This window comes from Lissotriton vulgaris, chromosome 3_1 (genome assembly GCF_964263255.1).
Source record: "Lissotriton vulgaris chromosome 3_1, aLisVul1.2, whole genome shotgun sequence".
Classification (NCBI taxonomy): Eukaryota; Metazoa; Chordata; class Amphibia; order Caudata; family Salamandridae; genus Lissotriton; species Lissotriton vulgaris.
The window spans coordinates 1,089,428,594-1,089,445,264 of NC_141689.1; the positions used below are offsets into that span (position 1 = coordinate 1,089,428,594).

The 16,671-nt window shown below is 44.6% G+C and overlaps 1 protein-coding gene across 19 annotated transcripts in view; it reads left to right on the plus strand.

Annotated features, from left to right (window-relative positions):
• Positions 1-16,671, plus strand: part of LOC147727467 (ankyrin repeat domain-containing protein 17-like) — a 1,323,072-nt gene that overhangs the window by 839,082 nt on the left and 467,319 nt on the right. For all 19 annotated transcript variants that reach the window (XM_086961534.1, XM_086961542.1, XM_086961537.1 and 16 more), the window contains one exon: positions 13,339-13,434. In XM_086961534.1, coding sequence (XP_086817660.1) covers positions 13,339-13,434 — 96 coding nt within the window. The remainder of the gene's footprint in view (positions 1-13,338; positions 13,435-16,671) is intronic.

Consider the following 16,671-nt stretch of genomic DNA (forward strand, 5'->3'; position numbering starts at 1 on the left):
CCACTGTAAGTTCAAAAATATGTTCATGTATGTATTTAATGTGGCACACTATGACGAATATACCTCTTGTACGAATATAGAGACCGGAACCTACCTGTAAGTTTTTCGTTTGTCACCTACGTGTTTGGTGGGTGTTACATATTTGAAAGATGGTTATTGTCACAGGCTGAACATACATTTCTCTGGCCATGGTGGGGCTGCGACCTCTGCATATTGCAAAATAACCAAATAAAATAAAAAATAAAAAGGACATAGATAGGCTATCAATAACATGGCCTTGGGCCATTATAGCCCATGATGTTTGTTAAATACTGCTTGATTTTTTTTTACTGTGGGACTCATCTCGATGACGGTGAATGAATCAAGCATGTGAATCTATAAAAGATACTAATACTGGATAAGTTACGATAAGTAACTTATTTTCATCTTGGGTCATTTCTTTGTGAATTATGGAGCCAATGGTATGGTCAAGCCTCTGCTAAACAATGCATATCCAGGGAATACTGCCTTGTATTTCACTGTTAACAAATGCCTTATTAGACACTACCAGCCTGGAATTAGGTTTTTTACAAGCAGCAAAGCATCTCTTAAGGGGAATGTTCTCTTTTCAGAAAATATGTAAAGCTGAGATTTAGACATAGGCCTATACGTTATAAGGCACAATTGTCTTGATTCACATTCTGTGGCTGATGCATAGGTGGACCATGCTTCTTAAAATAACTTTGTTGAATAATGAAATGATCCCTTGATTATTCCTCCGCTTCTTTTCTGGGATGGGCTTGCTATTCCTTTCAGTGCTTACAACTATTAGTCGATCCCCTGCATGAAAAGATGAAGTTACTTCTTTATAATCTTAGTTCTCCTCCAGTGGCTGTAGGAAAGTGCCCTTTTTTGCATGGTTCCCCCCCACTTTTTGCCTGAGGTTGATGCTCTTTGACTAAGTATGCCCTGGGTTCTTGCCCACCAGGTACCCAGGACCTGTTCTTTCCCTAAATCTGAACTGTTGCACACCTAAGTTGGAAAAGCTCTGGCCACAAGTAAGTCCCTTGTAAAAAGTACTATTGGTACCAAGGGCACTGTGGTCAAGGAAGGCCTCCAAAGGCTGCCGCACATATTGTGCCACCCTTCGATGCCCTGTACCTTCACAAACACACACTGCCATTGCAGGCTGCGTATTTTGGGGCAGAACAAAGTGAAGGGTCGATATGGCTCACAAACCTGTGTCATGAAAACAAACGGATGGGTGAGGGTCCAAGGGCAAGATTAACGAACAACACAGACACGTGCCCTAATAATACATATTCACAGCAAAGAAATGTCTGAAGGTCAAAAAAGGAAAGAATGGGTTCAACAATGTGTAATGTAGTGTGGCACAACCTAAGGAAACCAAAAGAATGCTAGTGCGAATGTGCAACAGAAAAGCACTAAATTTCATGAGTTGGAAAAAGTGCCCATCAGTTCCCACTCGGTACCGCCCTAGTCATCATTCGGGCTCTCCGTAACCCAGGAGATAATGCAGTTATTACTAGATGTTTTTGTGACGGATAGTCAGTAAAAACTGAAAAAATTAAAACTTTTATTACTAATGGGTGGTACCGAAAAAAGTCGATACAGCGGGGTAACTGAATTGCAGTGCAAGAGTGTATAGTGAAAAAATTTGAAATTAATAACATTGGATAGAATTGAGTAGAGGTAGACAATTTTAATAATTTCTCTGTTCTCCCAAAGTAAAAAACAATACGAAAAACTAACAGATTTAACAGAATATCTGTATGCTAGTAGGGTCGACATGTTTCAGCATATGTGGCCAAAAATATGCCAATGCTTTCTTCAGGTCCTTGATATAACAGCTACTGCAATAATAATAAAAGGATGTATATCACCTGTATGATTTCAGGTCTTACTCAGTCTCCTCCAATATACTGTAGAAAAAGTTGTGCCCAAACAAGAAACACAGAGAACCACATGAAAGAAAAAGGTAAAAACATTATTATGTTTAACCATATAGAGCAGTTAACACAATGTATCACGAGAGTGTGGTAATTCATCCCAGTACTCCTACTGAATCTAGCTTACCTATTTGGTAGGAGGGAATTGCGTCACCCCACCTGGGTGCTGCTCAGGTGTGTGGAGCACCGCTCTGGTAAAAAAGACAAAATGAGACAGACAAACTCACATTTCATATTTACAAGTATATAAATTTAAAGATCGCGTTGTTGACAAATAGCCCCTTAGTACTACCATATCTATATGGAGCCTCTCATTAGTGCGATCTTGCCAAGGTAAAGCAGCACCAATCAGTGTTGTTTTGTTGTAGGCCTTATGATGAACTAAAATGTTCACACATAAAACTACGCTACTCAAAGAACATGGTGAAAATGCATCAGAACATGTTCAAGGCGTGCATGTTCAAGTTTGCAGCGATTCCAAATGTGCGAGCAACTATTAAGCTTCCAACACGCACTAAAGCAGCAATATTGTTAACAGGCCATCGTTCCACTACATGTGAGTGCTGGCGAAAGTAGCGAAAAGACGACCCCCGGGACAGGCGATAGTGTAATAGAAAACTCGTCCCTGTATCAAATGAGAGAAATCTACTCACAACTCAAGGCGATGGATTCAAAATCGAAACTGCCAGCCATATGTATACACGATGGGCCGTATGAATACCAACCTTTCCGTCGGTACACCGGGCGTCCCTCTGAGCAAACTGGGGGGAACCAGTGTACGTATCCTCGCCATATTTGTTTAGGTCACAAGTTCCCTTAGTCACGTGACATACGGAAACACGTGACCACGAACTACAAGAATCTCATGTAATGATGGGAGTTGTAGTCTGATATTAATCAAAACATTACCAATTGGGTTGGTAAATCGGCTACCACCTATAGCTCTCGAATTTTTATGAGAATGAATGTGGTTGCAATTCGCTGGATCTGCAATCCAGCCTGTTCAGTTGCGAGAGCGAAACGTGCGCCCAGGACTACACAACACGTGCGCCCAGGACTACAGAACTCCCATGTATTTATGGGAGTTGTGGTTCTTCCAGTCAGTGCTGTATAGTGTGGATTCGAGACTTCCCACTGAAATAAATTCAAGCACTACCCAGCGGGTCCCCAAGTCGCCTAATGTACAAAATATTATTGAGAATCAGATTGTAGTGGTAAAGAATCGCTGATTCTAAAGATAAGAGTTTAAATGAACCATCAGAGACACGCGAGAAAAGTCACGTGCGCCCAAGACTACCCAGTTCCCATGAGGTAATGGGAGTTGTAGTTCAACAAGTCATTGCCCTCTGATATGGGTAGGAAATCCCCCATTGTCAATGTAAAAATGCACGGTGGTGAAATTTGACTGTCATACAGCTAATATAACCGTGAGACAAATAAATGTTCCTACTCTCATATGATGTTAATCAGATTAAAATTAGTATATGTTGTATTTTCTATTGTGATAGGGACCGCTATTACTGCAAATGCTATGTGAAAAAACCCACATATATTCGATATGAAATGCCCAATGTCTAATTAGATAAGCGTTGTATATTTTATAAAAGGACATGTCCTCAAATACATATCAATATAGTGGATTATCATGCAGCGACACGGAAGTAGTATCTAGTACGTTGTTTCAGAGCCCATTCAGAATTTGAGAATGACAAATGTACATCATATCATTATTTTCAATAAGAATAAGTGACCCAGATAGCTGCTTACGTAATCCTATATACTTATAGGGACATCCACGGTATGTCTTCATTTAGGCCAACCTTGTCACTGTTCAATTTATAAACCCATTTTTATTCCTTTTTACATAGGTATTTCGCATTGTCAGCAACATATTCAGGTATGACTGGTTGTTCCAAGACTGTCCAAAGGAAATCCGTGGGCCCATGGCAAACCTCTAAGAAGTGGGCCGTCAGTCCCGTCGCTTGCTTACGGCACCGAATGGTGCTTTTGTGCTCAGAAATCCGTAGCTTTATTTTTCTTGTCATGCCAACGTATCGCAGTTGGCATGGGCAGGTGATCAAGTATATTAAATTCTGACTGTTGCAATTCGTGAATCTACGCTGCTGCCAAGCTCTATTGGTGCCAATATCCACACAGAGAGATTTAGAAGTCTGTGGGCATGCTGCACATGTCCCGCATGGATGATGGCCCTCCACTGCTGGTAGGTCCCAAAGTGTCCCCACCGGCCGAGAGATCTTATTTTTTGGTCGCGTATGGACAAGCTTGTCTCTCAAATTGGAACCACTTTTGAATGCAAAAAGGGGACGTGATATTTGATCTCCTCCAGTGTTCAGGATTGACCAATGTTTTAGTACGATCTTCTGTACTTGATTCGATCTGATGTTAAATGTATTGACAAAGGTCAATCGATTTTGTTTTTTCTTTTTCTGTACGTGGTTCCAACAGCGACTCACGATGATTGTTGGAGGCACGTTTTTTTGATTGTCGAACAATATTCCTAGGGTAACCTCTTGCTTGCTGCTGTTTTTCTAAATTATGTGCATGTTTTTAAAATGCCACTTTATTAGAACAATTACGTTGTACCCTCAGAAATTGTCCATAAGGTAAATTGTTCCTCAGCGAGCGTGGATGACCGCTCTCATAGCTGAGCAATGAGTTCCTGGCCATTGGCTTCTTATACAATTCAGACTCTAGACCATTCGGTGTTGTGATGATCAATAGGTCAAGAAAGGGCAATTGGGTTTTATTATGTTCAACTGTGAATCTCAAATATGTATTCTGAACATTAAGCCATTGATGGAATTTTAGGAGGTCCTCTGTCGTGCCACGCCAGATTACAAGGATATCATCAATGTATCGCTTCCACGTGCGAAGCGATTGATGAAAAAGGTTCGTAGATGTTAAAACGGTTTCCTGTTGAAAGTGATGTACATATAGATTCGCCAAACTTGGCACGAAAACCTTGCCCATGCTGGTCCCAGCAATTTGAAGGTATGCAGTGTATTCTAATTTAAAGTACTTATCCTTCATAGCAATTTCTGCCAAGCTCATGATGAATGGAGCAGGTGTGATGGACTCTAGTTCGCTTTGTTCCAGTAGTCTCCCCAGTCTGCTCCAGCACAATCCCGTTGGGTCCTGCAGCCAGCAGTCCTCCCTGGAACCTGCAGGACCTGCCCTGCCTTCCCCAACCAGACTTTGTCTCACGAGAGCACTGGATTTGCTCATCAACAGACTGGCTCTTGCCAAATACACAAGTCTGCAATTTTCTGTACCCCACGGCCCGAGTTAGAGTGGCCAAACACCACGATGAGGTCTCACGGTGATCCTGGGATCTGGAGATCCCTGACCTGCCTCACGTCTCTCGACAACGCCTGCAGCTCCTTTCTGGCGGATCCCCTTGACAGGAGCCGCTAAGGAAAAACAGTTTCCAAAAGACACCCCTGCACCAGACGCCCCACTGCCTTGGGAGGCCCAACCAACGATGTCCTGGCATCCCTCAACATCCCAACTTACCTCTCTAACCAGTGGTCGCCACCAGAAAATCTTCGTCCCCGAGCCTGCAATGTTTGTTGCAACCTGTGAATCCCCATTGAAAACAACTGGGCACCCGATGCCAAAACAGTACCCTGCACCTGGCCGCCCCTGTACCGCTGTGGGTGCACTTTAGAGGATACCTTGAACCCCCCTTTGCCCTGAGCTTAACTCCTGGAGCTTTGGTCCCACAACCTTGTGGCCTGCCCGTGAGCAGCCACCAACCGTAACCCCCCTATCCCCCATTGGATAACATTGGTCCTCAGCACTCTGCACCCGACCACCCTAGTGCTGCTGAGGGTGTTCTTGGAGAGCACCTGTGACCCTGGGGGAACCCTTGTTCTAACCCCAGAAAACCAATTCCCAAAACAAAGTACTTACCAGTAAACTGATAACTTAATGTCCTCTCGTAGGATTGCATTGACTGCTTTTTGTGAAAAATATTTTGTGTCGAGTTGGAAAATTGTATGAAACCTTAAGAAACTGTATACTTAGAAAAACTGATGTATTCACCTTTTATCTAGAAATTGTCCCAGTGTGCTATCTAGGCATATCACAGAATAGAAAAAGTAACTTAAAAAGTTATCTGAACATTAACTTTAAAAGTAATTTCAATAGTAACTGAAAAGTAATTCCAACTGTTTATCAACAAGTGACTTGCCTGTAACCAATCCAATTGCATTCAACTGCATTCAAACTGTATTTAACTGCATTATTCTTTTAAAGTACTATGACACTTACCTGAACTAGGCTGGCTTGGTTCTAGAAATAAAATACAACTAAATAATATTTGTATACTAAACAAATTGATTAGAGTTCAGTCTTTGAGTGTGCGAAATCATGTCTTGCCTAAGTGTGTACAATAAATGCTTAACATTACCTTCTGATAAAACCTTACTGCTCGCCCACACTACCACAAATAGAGAGTAAGGTGCTATCTACTTTTACCTCTGCCTACCTTTGGGGAACCACTGGACTCTGTGCACAGTATACCTTACTTTGGTATAGTATATACAGAGCCAGCTTCCTACAGTGCATCCTCCATAAAATCTTAGGCAGCCCTCCAATCTCCCTGGATAAATGAATAAGGACTTTTATTGTCTCATGCTACCCAGTATCCATTATTTTCTATAAAAACATGGCAAATTCCTTTCTGTTGGAGTGTCCGCTCTCCCAGTCTTTCAGTCTATGTTGCCATTCTTTTTCTTTGTATCCTTAAAGGGTAATGAAAGATCTTCCCTGTAAGTCTTGATTCCGATGCCTTTTAAAGTAAATACTTTTATTTTTAAAATGAAAATAAATGACTTTTCACCAGTATAGTCTTGTGCATAGGACTTAAGGACATCAATAAAGATTCACCTGGAGGAAAGAACTAGGAATATTAGCAAAGACGTTTCTTCATTGACTGTTACTTATTGTCACATTTAAGTCAACAACTCTAAATCTCCTATGTGACTGTTGGATGCTTGATCTCATTGCCGTTAGCCAGGTCCCAAAAGAGTTTCTTTAATGTTCGAGGCATGTGGGCTGCTGAATTCATATCTTGTGCATAGATCGCCGCCTAGTGTTGGGTCCGGATGATTGCACTTGTTGTTTTGGAAGAGTCTTCGAAGTATCACGAGATAGGTGACTCCCCCCTGGACTACAGTGCGCATGGGCATCCTCTCCATCCTCAGATTGTTTTTTTCCGCCATTGGGTTCGGATGCAAACTCCTATACTCCAACTTTGGAATCAAAAACAAAACTTTTCTGAAGGCCAAAAGGCCTTTGATTCGAAGGTATTGTTCTCGCTCGGTACCTCTCTACTCGATCCAGACTTCCATCTCCAAGCAGTCGTTGTCGCGGGCCGTTGGGCCTTTTCGACGCCACGTGTGCCGACCGTCGATGGAAAGAAGCCCGTTTAAAAGGTGCCCACAATGCCACTCCAAGTTCCCACATACTGATAAGCACTCGGTATGCAACAAGTGCCTTTCCTCAGACCATAAGGAGGAAAGCTGACCAGTATGCGCACATTTTCGATCCAAGAAAACTATTCGGAACAGACGTGCCGCCAGGCAAGAAATGCAGCGACAGGTACCAGACCCGGACAACAACATCTTCGATGATGACCAAGATCTACAAGAAGTGCCAGACTTGGACCTAGAGATCGTCACCGTAGAGGACTACTCGGACTCCGATGACATCCCACCGGGGCAAATCGTGAGTACCCTGCCCCTGACACCATCTACCCCGTTAACACTGGCTCCGGTCAAGGCATCGCCAAAGGGCCTTAGCCAAGATCATAAAGTTTTGCTTGCCCCGCCATCCGGCTCCGCTCCAAAACCGAAACCTTCCGAAACCCCAGGGCCCAGTGACATTGTCCCAAAGAAGGTTCCAGAGCCGTACCTAAGCACGCGTCGAAGCCAGAACGACCTATCGGCCCGAAGACACCAGCTCCGAAGACACCAGTCGATCCATAAAAGACAATCGACTCTGGAAAGCACACTCATCCAAAAAGACCAAAGTCTCCAGTCAATCCGAACAGGAACATCGACTCTGAAGAGGGCACTCCTCCAAAGAAGCCTACGGAGCACAAAAAACGCGTCGACCCGAAAGTCGCGGTCGACCCGAAGAAAGGCCCAGAGCCGAAAAAATCGGCTGCTAAACCAAATGTCGTCGATAAACCAAAGTCGAACATTCAACCCAGGACTGTTGAGGAAGAACTCTTCCACCCAGATCCCTCTGACGACCAAGCAAAAATTTATATCAACCCAGAGGCTGGTAAAGTTACCATCCTGCATAGGAAAAAGAGGCCTTGGACTTTGAACCTCAGTCCCCTATTCCACTGAAGAAAAAGGACTTTGGTACTTCTCCTTCTAGACCCTTCATTCCTTTTCAACCTATCATACCTACTACTCCTTTCAATCCTTTTATTCCTTACTCTCCCTCTCATCACGAGGATGACAAGGGTAACACAGGGGATGAGCCACAGCCTCAATATGACTTCCCACAGGACACTGAACCACAGGAACCATGGGAAGAGCCAACTGACCCGTACAACACCCATCCCATCCCTGATATGTCCTCTTATCCTACTAAGCCGTCACCTACTGATGACACCGTAGTTTTTAATCAACTCATAGACAGGGTTGCACAGTCCACAACGTGGATATGCATAACGACCCTGTTGAGTAAGACCTCTTGTTTGACACCTTCCCTGCATCAGAAAAAAGTGTCAAAACACTTCCCATGTTAAAGGGAGTTCTGAAACATGCACCTGACATATTTAAGGATACAGCCAGGGCAAGGGTAATCAACCCCAGAAGAGAAAAAAAGTATAGGGCAGCTCCTACAGACCCTACTTACATCAAAGGACAGTTACCACTTGATTCCCTGGTAGTGGCCAACGCACGTGAAAGAGCCAACTCCCAAACCACTGGGGAGGCACCTCCCCCAGACAAAGAGTCAAAAATACTAGAGGCATCAGGGAAAAAGTAGCACAAGCCTCCAACTCGTGGAGGATCGCTAATACACAAGCCCTACTGGCTTGTTATGACGGAGCGCATTACGACCAGCTAGAGACCCTGATGCAACACCTACCTGAGCCTTTCAAAGCATAAGCCCAAGATCTCATACAGGAGGGAAAATGCGTGCTTGACGCAGCAGACACTGCAGCTAGGTCAATCAACACTAGCGTTCTACTCCGGAGACCTGCATGGCTGCGTATTTCTGGCTTTAAAAATGAGGTGCAGTCCACTATCCTTAACCAGCCAGTTAATCAGGATTTTCTATTTGGCCCTACTGTCAACACCATTTTAGATAAAATGAAAAAGGACACCGAGACGGCAAAATCAATGGGGGCATTACAATTTCATCAACATAGGGGCTCCTTTCGCCGCTCCTCGTACAGGGCGAATACAAGAGGACGTACCTCACAAACAACGGCCTCATATAAAGGTAACACACAAAGTTCCTTAACCAAAAACACAACCAGAGGAGGCTACAGAGGTAACAATACCAAGGGAAGAGGACGTGGAGGCAATAACACCAGAGCCTCCACTGCCACAAAACAGTGACTTCATTACACTGCCTCCAGACCACTTGACACCGGTCGGAGGCAGATTCCAACAGTTCCTACCTGTCTGGAATGCAATTACCACAGACAGGTGGGTGAGAGAAATTATCCAGTCTGGCTACTGCCTAGAACTGACTTCTACACCACCAAACATACCCCCCAGACATCGTCCAATGTCCAGTGAACACATCACCCTTTTACAATAAGAGGTGAACTGCATGCTAGAAAAGGGGGCCATAGAGCAAGTCCCTTTCCAACAGCAAGGGACAGGAGTATACTCCCTATATTTGCTTATTCCCAAAAAGGACGGCTCTCTCAGACCAATATTGGACCTCAGACCCCTAAATCAATACATACTGTCAGAGCACTTTTATATGATAACATTACTACAAGTGCTCCCGTTGCTACAACAGGGGGATTTCCTAGCAACACTGGACCTCAAAGATGCGTATTTCCACATACCCATCCATCCAACCCACAGAAAATACCTCCGGTTCACAATAGAAGGTCAACACTACCAATTCAAGGTTTTGCCCTTCGGGGTTACCACGGCTCCAAGAGTGTTTACAAAATGCTTTGCGACAGTGGCAGCCCATCTCAGGAGGCAGCACGTCCATGTGTTACCTTTACCTGGTCGATTGGCTAATACAAGCAAAATCGTACCAACAATGTGCAGCACACACGTCGCAAACAATCCAGCTGCTACACAGCTTAGGATTCTCAATCAACTACACAAAATCACATCTGCAACCGTCCCACATACAGCAGTACCTGGGAGCCACCCTAAACACCTTAGTGGTAAAGGCATATCCAAACTCAGCACGGATAGCCATTAGCCAGTATGCAGACACTCATTCGCAAATTCCTGCCAAAACACTCTTTGCCAGCTCAAGTCTTCATGCAACTCATAGGCATGATGGCCTCCTGCATATTCATTGTCCCCAATGCCAGACTTCAAATGCGCCCATTGCAAGAATGCCTAGCACGGCAGTGGGACCAGGCTCAAGGACAAATAAAAGATCTAGTGTTGGTAGACAGTCGCACTCACAACTCTCTGCAATGATGGAACACACAAAACCTTTCCAAGGGGCGACCGTTCCAAGAGCCGGTTCCACAACTAGTACTAACAGCGGACACATTACTGACAGGCTGGGGATCCCATCTCCTTCAATACACAGTACATGGGCTCTGGACAAACAAACAGAAAAGGCTGCATGTCAACCAACTAGAGTTGCTAGCGATATTCCTAGCCCTAAAAGCATTTCAGAAATACTTGTAAAGCAAGACTGTGTTGATCCGGACGGACAACATGACCGCGATGTACTATATCCAGAAACATGGAGGAACGCACTCTCCACAGCTGTCCCATCTGGCACAAAGCATCTGGAAGTGGGTGATTCTCCAAAACATTTTTCTCCTAGCAGAACACCTTCCAGGGAAGGACAATCAAGTTGCCGACCTGCTCAGCAGGCACAGCCAGCAATTACACGAATGGGAGATTCACCCCCAGGTCCCTCAGCCATTCTTCGAGGAGTGGGGTCACCCAGAAATAGACCTGTTCGCCACAAAAGAAAACTCGAAATGCCAATACTTTGCCGCCAGGTTCCCACATCCATTGTCACAGCGCAATGCAATATGGATGAACTGGTCAGGCAGATTTGCGTACGCTTTTCCCCCAGCACCATTGATCCGGCTGGTGGTACGCAAACTGTGGCAACACTCCCTCACACTAATCCTAGTTGCTCCCACATGGGCGAGACAACCATGGTACACGACGTTCCTGGAACTCTCAGTAGTTCCCCATCAAAGGCTGCACCTTGCACCTCATCTTCTAACTCCGAACCATGGAGAAATCAGACACCCAGATCCCAATCAAATGAACCTAGCGATCTGGCTCCTGAGGTCTTATGGTTTGGATACCTTCACTTGCCCCCAGATTGCATGAATATCATTAGGGAGGCAAGAAGACCAACCACACGAGCGTGCTATGCAGCTAAATGGAAAATAATTGTTTTTTTACTGCACCAATAACCAAATCAACCCCTTAGATGCTTCAATACAAAACATTGTGTTACCTGCTGCACCTACAAAGATGTAACTTAGCATACTCTTCAATACGGCTACACCTCGCTGCTATAGCAGCATACCTTCAAAACAGGCAACACCTTTCACTGTTTAGAATACCAACAATCAAAGCCTTCATGGAGGGTTTAAAAAGGGTGATTCCTCCTAGGCACCCTCCTTCCCCAGTCTGGAATCTCAATATAGTGCTTACCAGATTCATGGGCCCTCCTTTCGAACCTTAACATTCATGCAAACTACAATTCCTAACGTGGAAAGTTGCATTCTTAGTAGCCATCACCTCACTCAGAAGAGTGAGTGAGTTACAAGCACTTACTATTCAAGAACCTTTCATGCAGGTACATGCCAACAGGGTGGTTCTTAGAACAAACCCTAAATTCATGCCTAAGGTTGTATCCAATTTCCATATCAACCAATCAATAGAACTGGCAGTGTTCTTTCAAAATCCAGTCAGTAGCTGAGAGAGCCCTGCACACACTAGACTTAAAGAGAGCTCTACTTTACTATGTGGACAGAACTAAATCCTTTAGGAAAACAAAGCAACTGTGTGTTGCCTTTGCACCACAACACAAGGGGATTCCAATGTCAAAATCAGGAATAGCCAGATGGATAGTTAAATGCATTCAGATATGCTATCAAAAGGCAAAACGCACTTTAACCGTCCCCCCAAGAGCACACTCCACTAGGAAAATGGGGGCATCCATGGCTTTCCTAGGAAATATTCCTCTTGAAGATATCTGTAAGGCAGCCACAAGGACCACCATACACACTTTCACAAAACACTACTGTGTAGATGTGCAAACAAAACAGCAAGCTGCTGTAGGCCAGGCTGTCCTCAAAACTCTTTTTCAAACTGCTGCAGCTGGCACAGGTAGCCACCACTAGAGGAGATACTGCTATACAGTCTATGCACAAGATATGAATTCAGCAGCCCACATGCCTCAAACTGAATATGCTACTTACCTGTATGCATCTGTTCTTGGCATGTAGGGCTGCTGACATTCATATCGCCTGCCCTCCTCCCCGGTGCCTGTAGCAGCTGCAGCATTCTCTCTGGTATGGCCATCTCTTACTTTACTATCTCCATCTCTGCCACAATGGCGAAAAACAATCTGAGGATGGAAAGGCTGCCCATGCGCGCTGTAGTCCAGGGGAGGAGTCACCTATCTTGTGATACTTCGAAGATTCTTCCAAGACAACATGTGCAATCATCCGGACCCAACACTAGGCGGCGATCTATGCACAAGATATGATATGAATGTCAGCAGCCCTACATGCCAAGAACAGATGCATACTGGTAAGTAGCATATTCCTTGTACTTTCAGTGTTGCAACCCTGAAATATCAGTGTTAGATGATAGCATCCACGTAGAATACTGCTCACTAAGTTTTAACTGCCCTGGAGTTGCATTGCCTGAAGGCCCTATAGAGGTGGATAAAACAAACTACTGACTGAGTCGTTGATGTGAAACTGCAGCAGAATTAATTTTAATCTAATATATTACCAGTTCTCCAACATCTGGGGAAAGTAAGCAAGCATGTGTATCTCTTGAAAGAGAAAGTGATGATGATATTTAACTTAATCTTTGTGTATCCGTAATGACACCCTCGACTCCCCAAGTACCTTAACAAAAAGTTAAATACCCAGTTGCATTTAAAATCTGTGTAGTTGTGGTGGTTCACATTTGATTTTACTTTCTAGGGTCATGTGAAAGTTGTGCGTTACCTTGTGAAGGAAGTGAACCAGTTTCCCTCTGATTCAGAATGTATGAGGTACATAGCAACCATAACAGATAAGGTATGTACCCACACATTATGATTTATTTGAAAAGGCGTGCTTATATGACTGTGTTTGCAAATTGTGTAGCGATGCAGCAAAACCTGGGGTGCTATAAGCATGCAACAGTTTTTCAGAGCACAGTTTGTAAATCTAGAATGTTAAATATACTAATCAAACATTGTGTTGGACACACGAAAGGACCGCTTTTTGTTAGATCATCCCAATCATTCCCCCAAGCCACCCCCCCCCCCAAGTAACATGTACAATAGTCTAATACCTGATTAACTCTTTTAACTTATCTATTGTATAAGAGGTACCCAGGGCAGTAAGTTAACTGTCACCAGTGGACTGCTGATTTAATTATGTCACCACTAGAGTGGCAAGATGTGAACATGAATTTTGGCCTGCCTCTGCTGCCTAGTCGGGAAGCTTTACCCTGCCAGCTCGACATGTCAAGATAAACCCTTTTGCCAGGTTAAAACCTTCCGTTAATAAGCCACCCTTAGGGGGACGCCTTGGTAGCCCATCAGACAGAGTGCTTAATAGTAAAAAGTGCATGTTTAACATGCCTTGAGAGTGAAAACGCAAAATTGCCATTTTCACTGTAGCAAAGCCTGTGGTCAAATGCCCTTACATTTAGGTTTCACTAGTACCCCTCTGTTAACTTCCATTTGCCCCCAGGTAGCAAATGATTTTTTACATTAAACCCCATGCATTGCTGAGATTGGATTTAAGGTAATTGTTAATATGAATCTGAGTTTAGTCACAACTATTTGTTGCCCAAACCTTTGGTAGCCTTTCCTGTCTGTCTGTAGCAGTTGTCACCAGAAACATCTGCCCCACTGCTAGGAAGTGTGAAGCGCTACCAGGAACAGGGAACAAAGAATTGCTGAAGGGATGTGGTGTGACCTCCAGCGGGATCACTACTGGGCAGTGGCCGCAGAAGGCGCTGCTTCAAAGAAGCTAAGTCTTCAGTGAAGCAAATAGTGATAACACTTTCACCTGTCTGTTCCTTTGTGTAGGTAGGCTGTCTGGCATCTCCCCCTGAGATGGAAAGCCAATTGTATAACCAGTTTTCCTGAAGTTGTGGTTTATCCTGGGTTTCACCCCAGGAATGTGTCCATTGCGCCTAACAGGAAGAAGGCTTGCACTATCTTGGATTCAGTAGAGAGAGGGATCCTTGGATTGTATGCTTGCCAGATCCCCAGGAAGTGATGTAAAGCTTAGCCATGTGGAAACTATTGCCCCATTGGCTAGTAAGGCCCTGTTCCCCTCCCCATCCCCCTCCAACAAATGAGATGGCATAAATGTGCCGCTCCAGACCCACAGTCCTCAGATCACTATTGGGCTGAGAAGTCCTAAGAAGGACCATCCTGCTGCTCCCAGGACCCAGCTAAGAGAGACTGCAACAAAGACTGAACTGCACCTGCTGCACCCAAAGGACCCCCAAAAATGACTGTGCCTGCTGTGCCCACTCATGGTAAAGCGCTCCATGTGTGCCAAGACGTACGAAGTGACATCAACGGCTAGATGGGTAGCCTCATATTAAGCTTCAGGACCACAAAATGCCAAAGAAAGCTGCAAGTGTCAAAAGTTCAGCTATCAGTAATGCCTGCCTGTAGGAAGCTAGGTTTCTGTTGCAGTAACAACACCCCCCCCCCTCCCTTTTGTCAGACTACTGATGCACTTTTGACTTCATGTGCCCTGGGTCCCTGCCAATCTGGTTCCCAGGGCATGTGTTCTGTCCCAAAACTGACCCTATATCTATCTATCTATCTATCTATCTATCTATCTATCTATCGATTGATCTATCCTACTGGCGATAGCCAGTAGGTATATATAGTTAGGACCTAGTTACCATAGGAAATGCCGGACATTCTATTGGGAATAACTTTGGCGCCGATTGAGGGATCTGCCTGTAATTTTCCTTAAATTTGCCTCGCTGCGCTCTGCTCCGCTCCTTCCCTGAAAGTTTCGGGGGGATTCGTTAAGCGGGGCCCGAGAAAAAAGGGGGGTCCCTAAACATGTTTTCCCCATGTTAATTTCCATAGGGACATTCTGACAAGGCTACAGCTCGAACGGCTGAACGGAATTACACCAGATTTGGCAAAATGGTAGGGACTGGTATGGAGCAGTGCCTTTTGTATGTTTGGTGTAAATCCCTCCAGTAGTTTGAGAAAATTGAATGTGAAATTGAGTCCATTGCAATTTTCCTTTCCATAGGACCTTTAGACACCGCTACAGCCCGAACGCTGAATGGAATTACTGCAAACTTGGCAAAATGGTACAGCCTGGTATGCAGAAGTGCCTTTTGTATATTTGGTGAAAATCCCTTCAGTAATTGTTGAGAAAATCGACTTTTTTCAAATTATTTATCTATAGGCGGGACACGGTGCGCGCACCGTCCTTGCACTGTCCTTGCACGTGCGCGGACCTTAGCGTGCGCGAGCTGCATGCTGATTGGCTGCCAATGTCTGTCAACACTCCAAAACAGAAATTGTTGGCAGTCATCTTGTGCCTCGGTAGACTGAGTCACAGGAAAGCAGTGAAACAAAGGTGCAAAACACGCAAAGAGGGCAGGGTAGAAGTACCCTGACCCCCTAGGCCTGCTCAGAAGGTCCCACAAAGGATTTTTCAAAAAAAGAAAATATGGGGGGGGGGGCCTTGGGGGTCCTTGTGGGACCCCCTGAGCAGGCTTAGGGGGTCAGGGTGCTTCTACCCTGTCCCCTTTGCGTGTTTTGCACCTTTGTTTCACTGCTTTCTTGTGCCTTGGTTCTACCGAGTCACAAGATGGCTGCCAACACTTCCTGTTTTGGAGTGTTGACAGACAGTGGCAGCCAATCAGCATGCCTTTCACAGGAAAGCAGCATGCTCATTGGCTGTCAACACTTCTAACCAGGAAGTGTTGGCATTCATCTTGTGATAGGTAGACCGAGGCACAAAAGAAGCAGAAAAACAAACGTGTAGAACGCAAAAAGGAGGCAGGGTAGAAACACCCTGACCCCCTAGGGCTGCTCAGGTGGTCCCAGAAGGATATTTACATATTTAAACGTTATCCGCTAATAGAATTAGCATTTAGAAAACCTTTGAAATTTATTGAAAAAAACTATGTTACACGCCTGACATAGTTAAAAATTAGCATTTAAAAAGTGGTCCCAGAAGGATATTAACATATTTAGGCGTTATCCGCTAACAGAATTAGCATTTAAAAAACCTTGCAAGGGGGCGTGGCTAGCAGCCGATGATGGCGGCAGC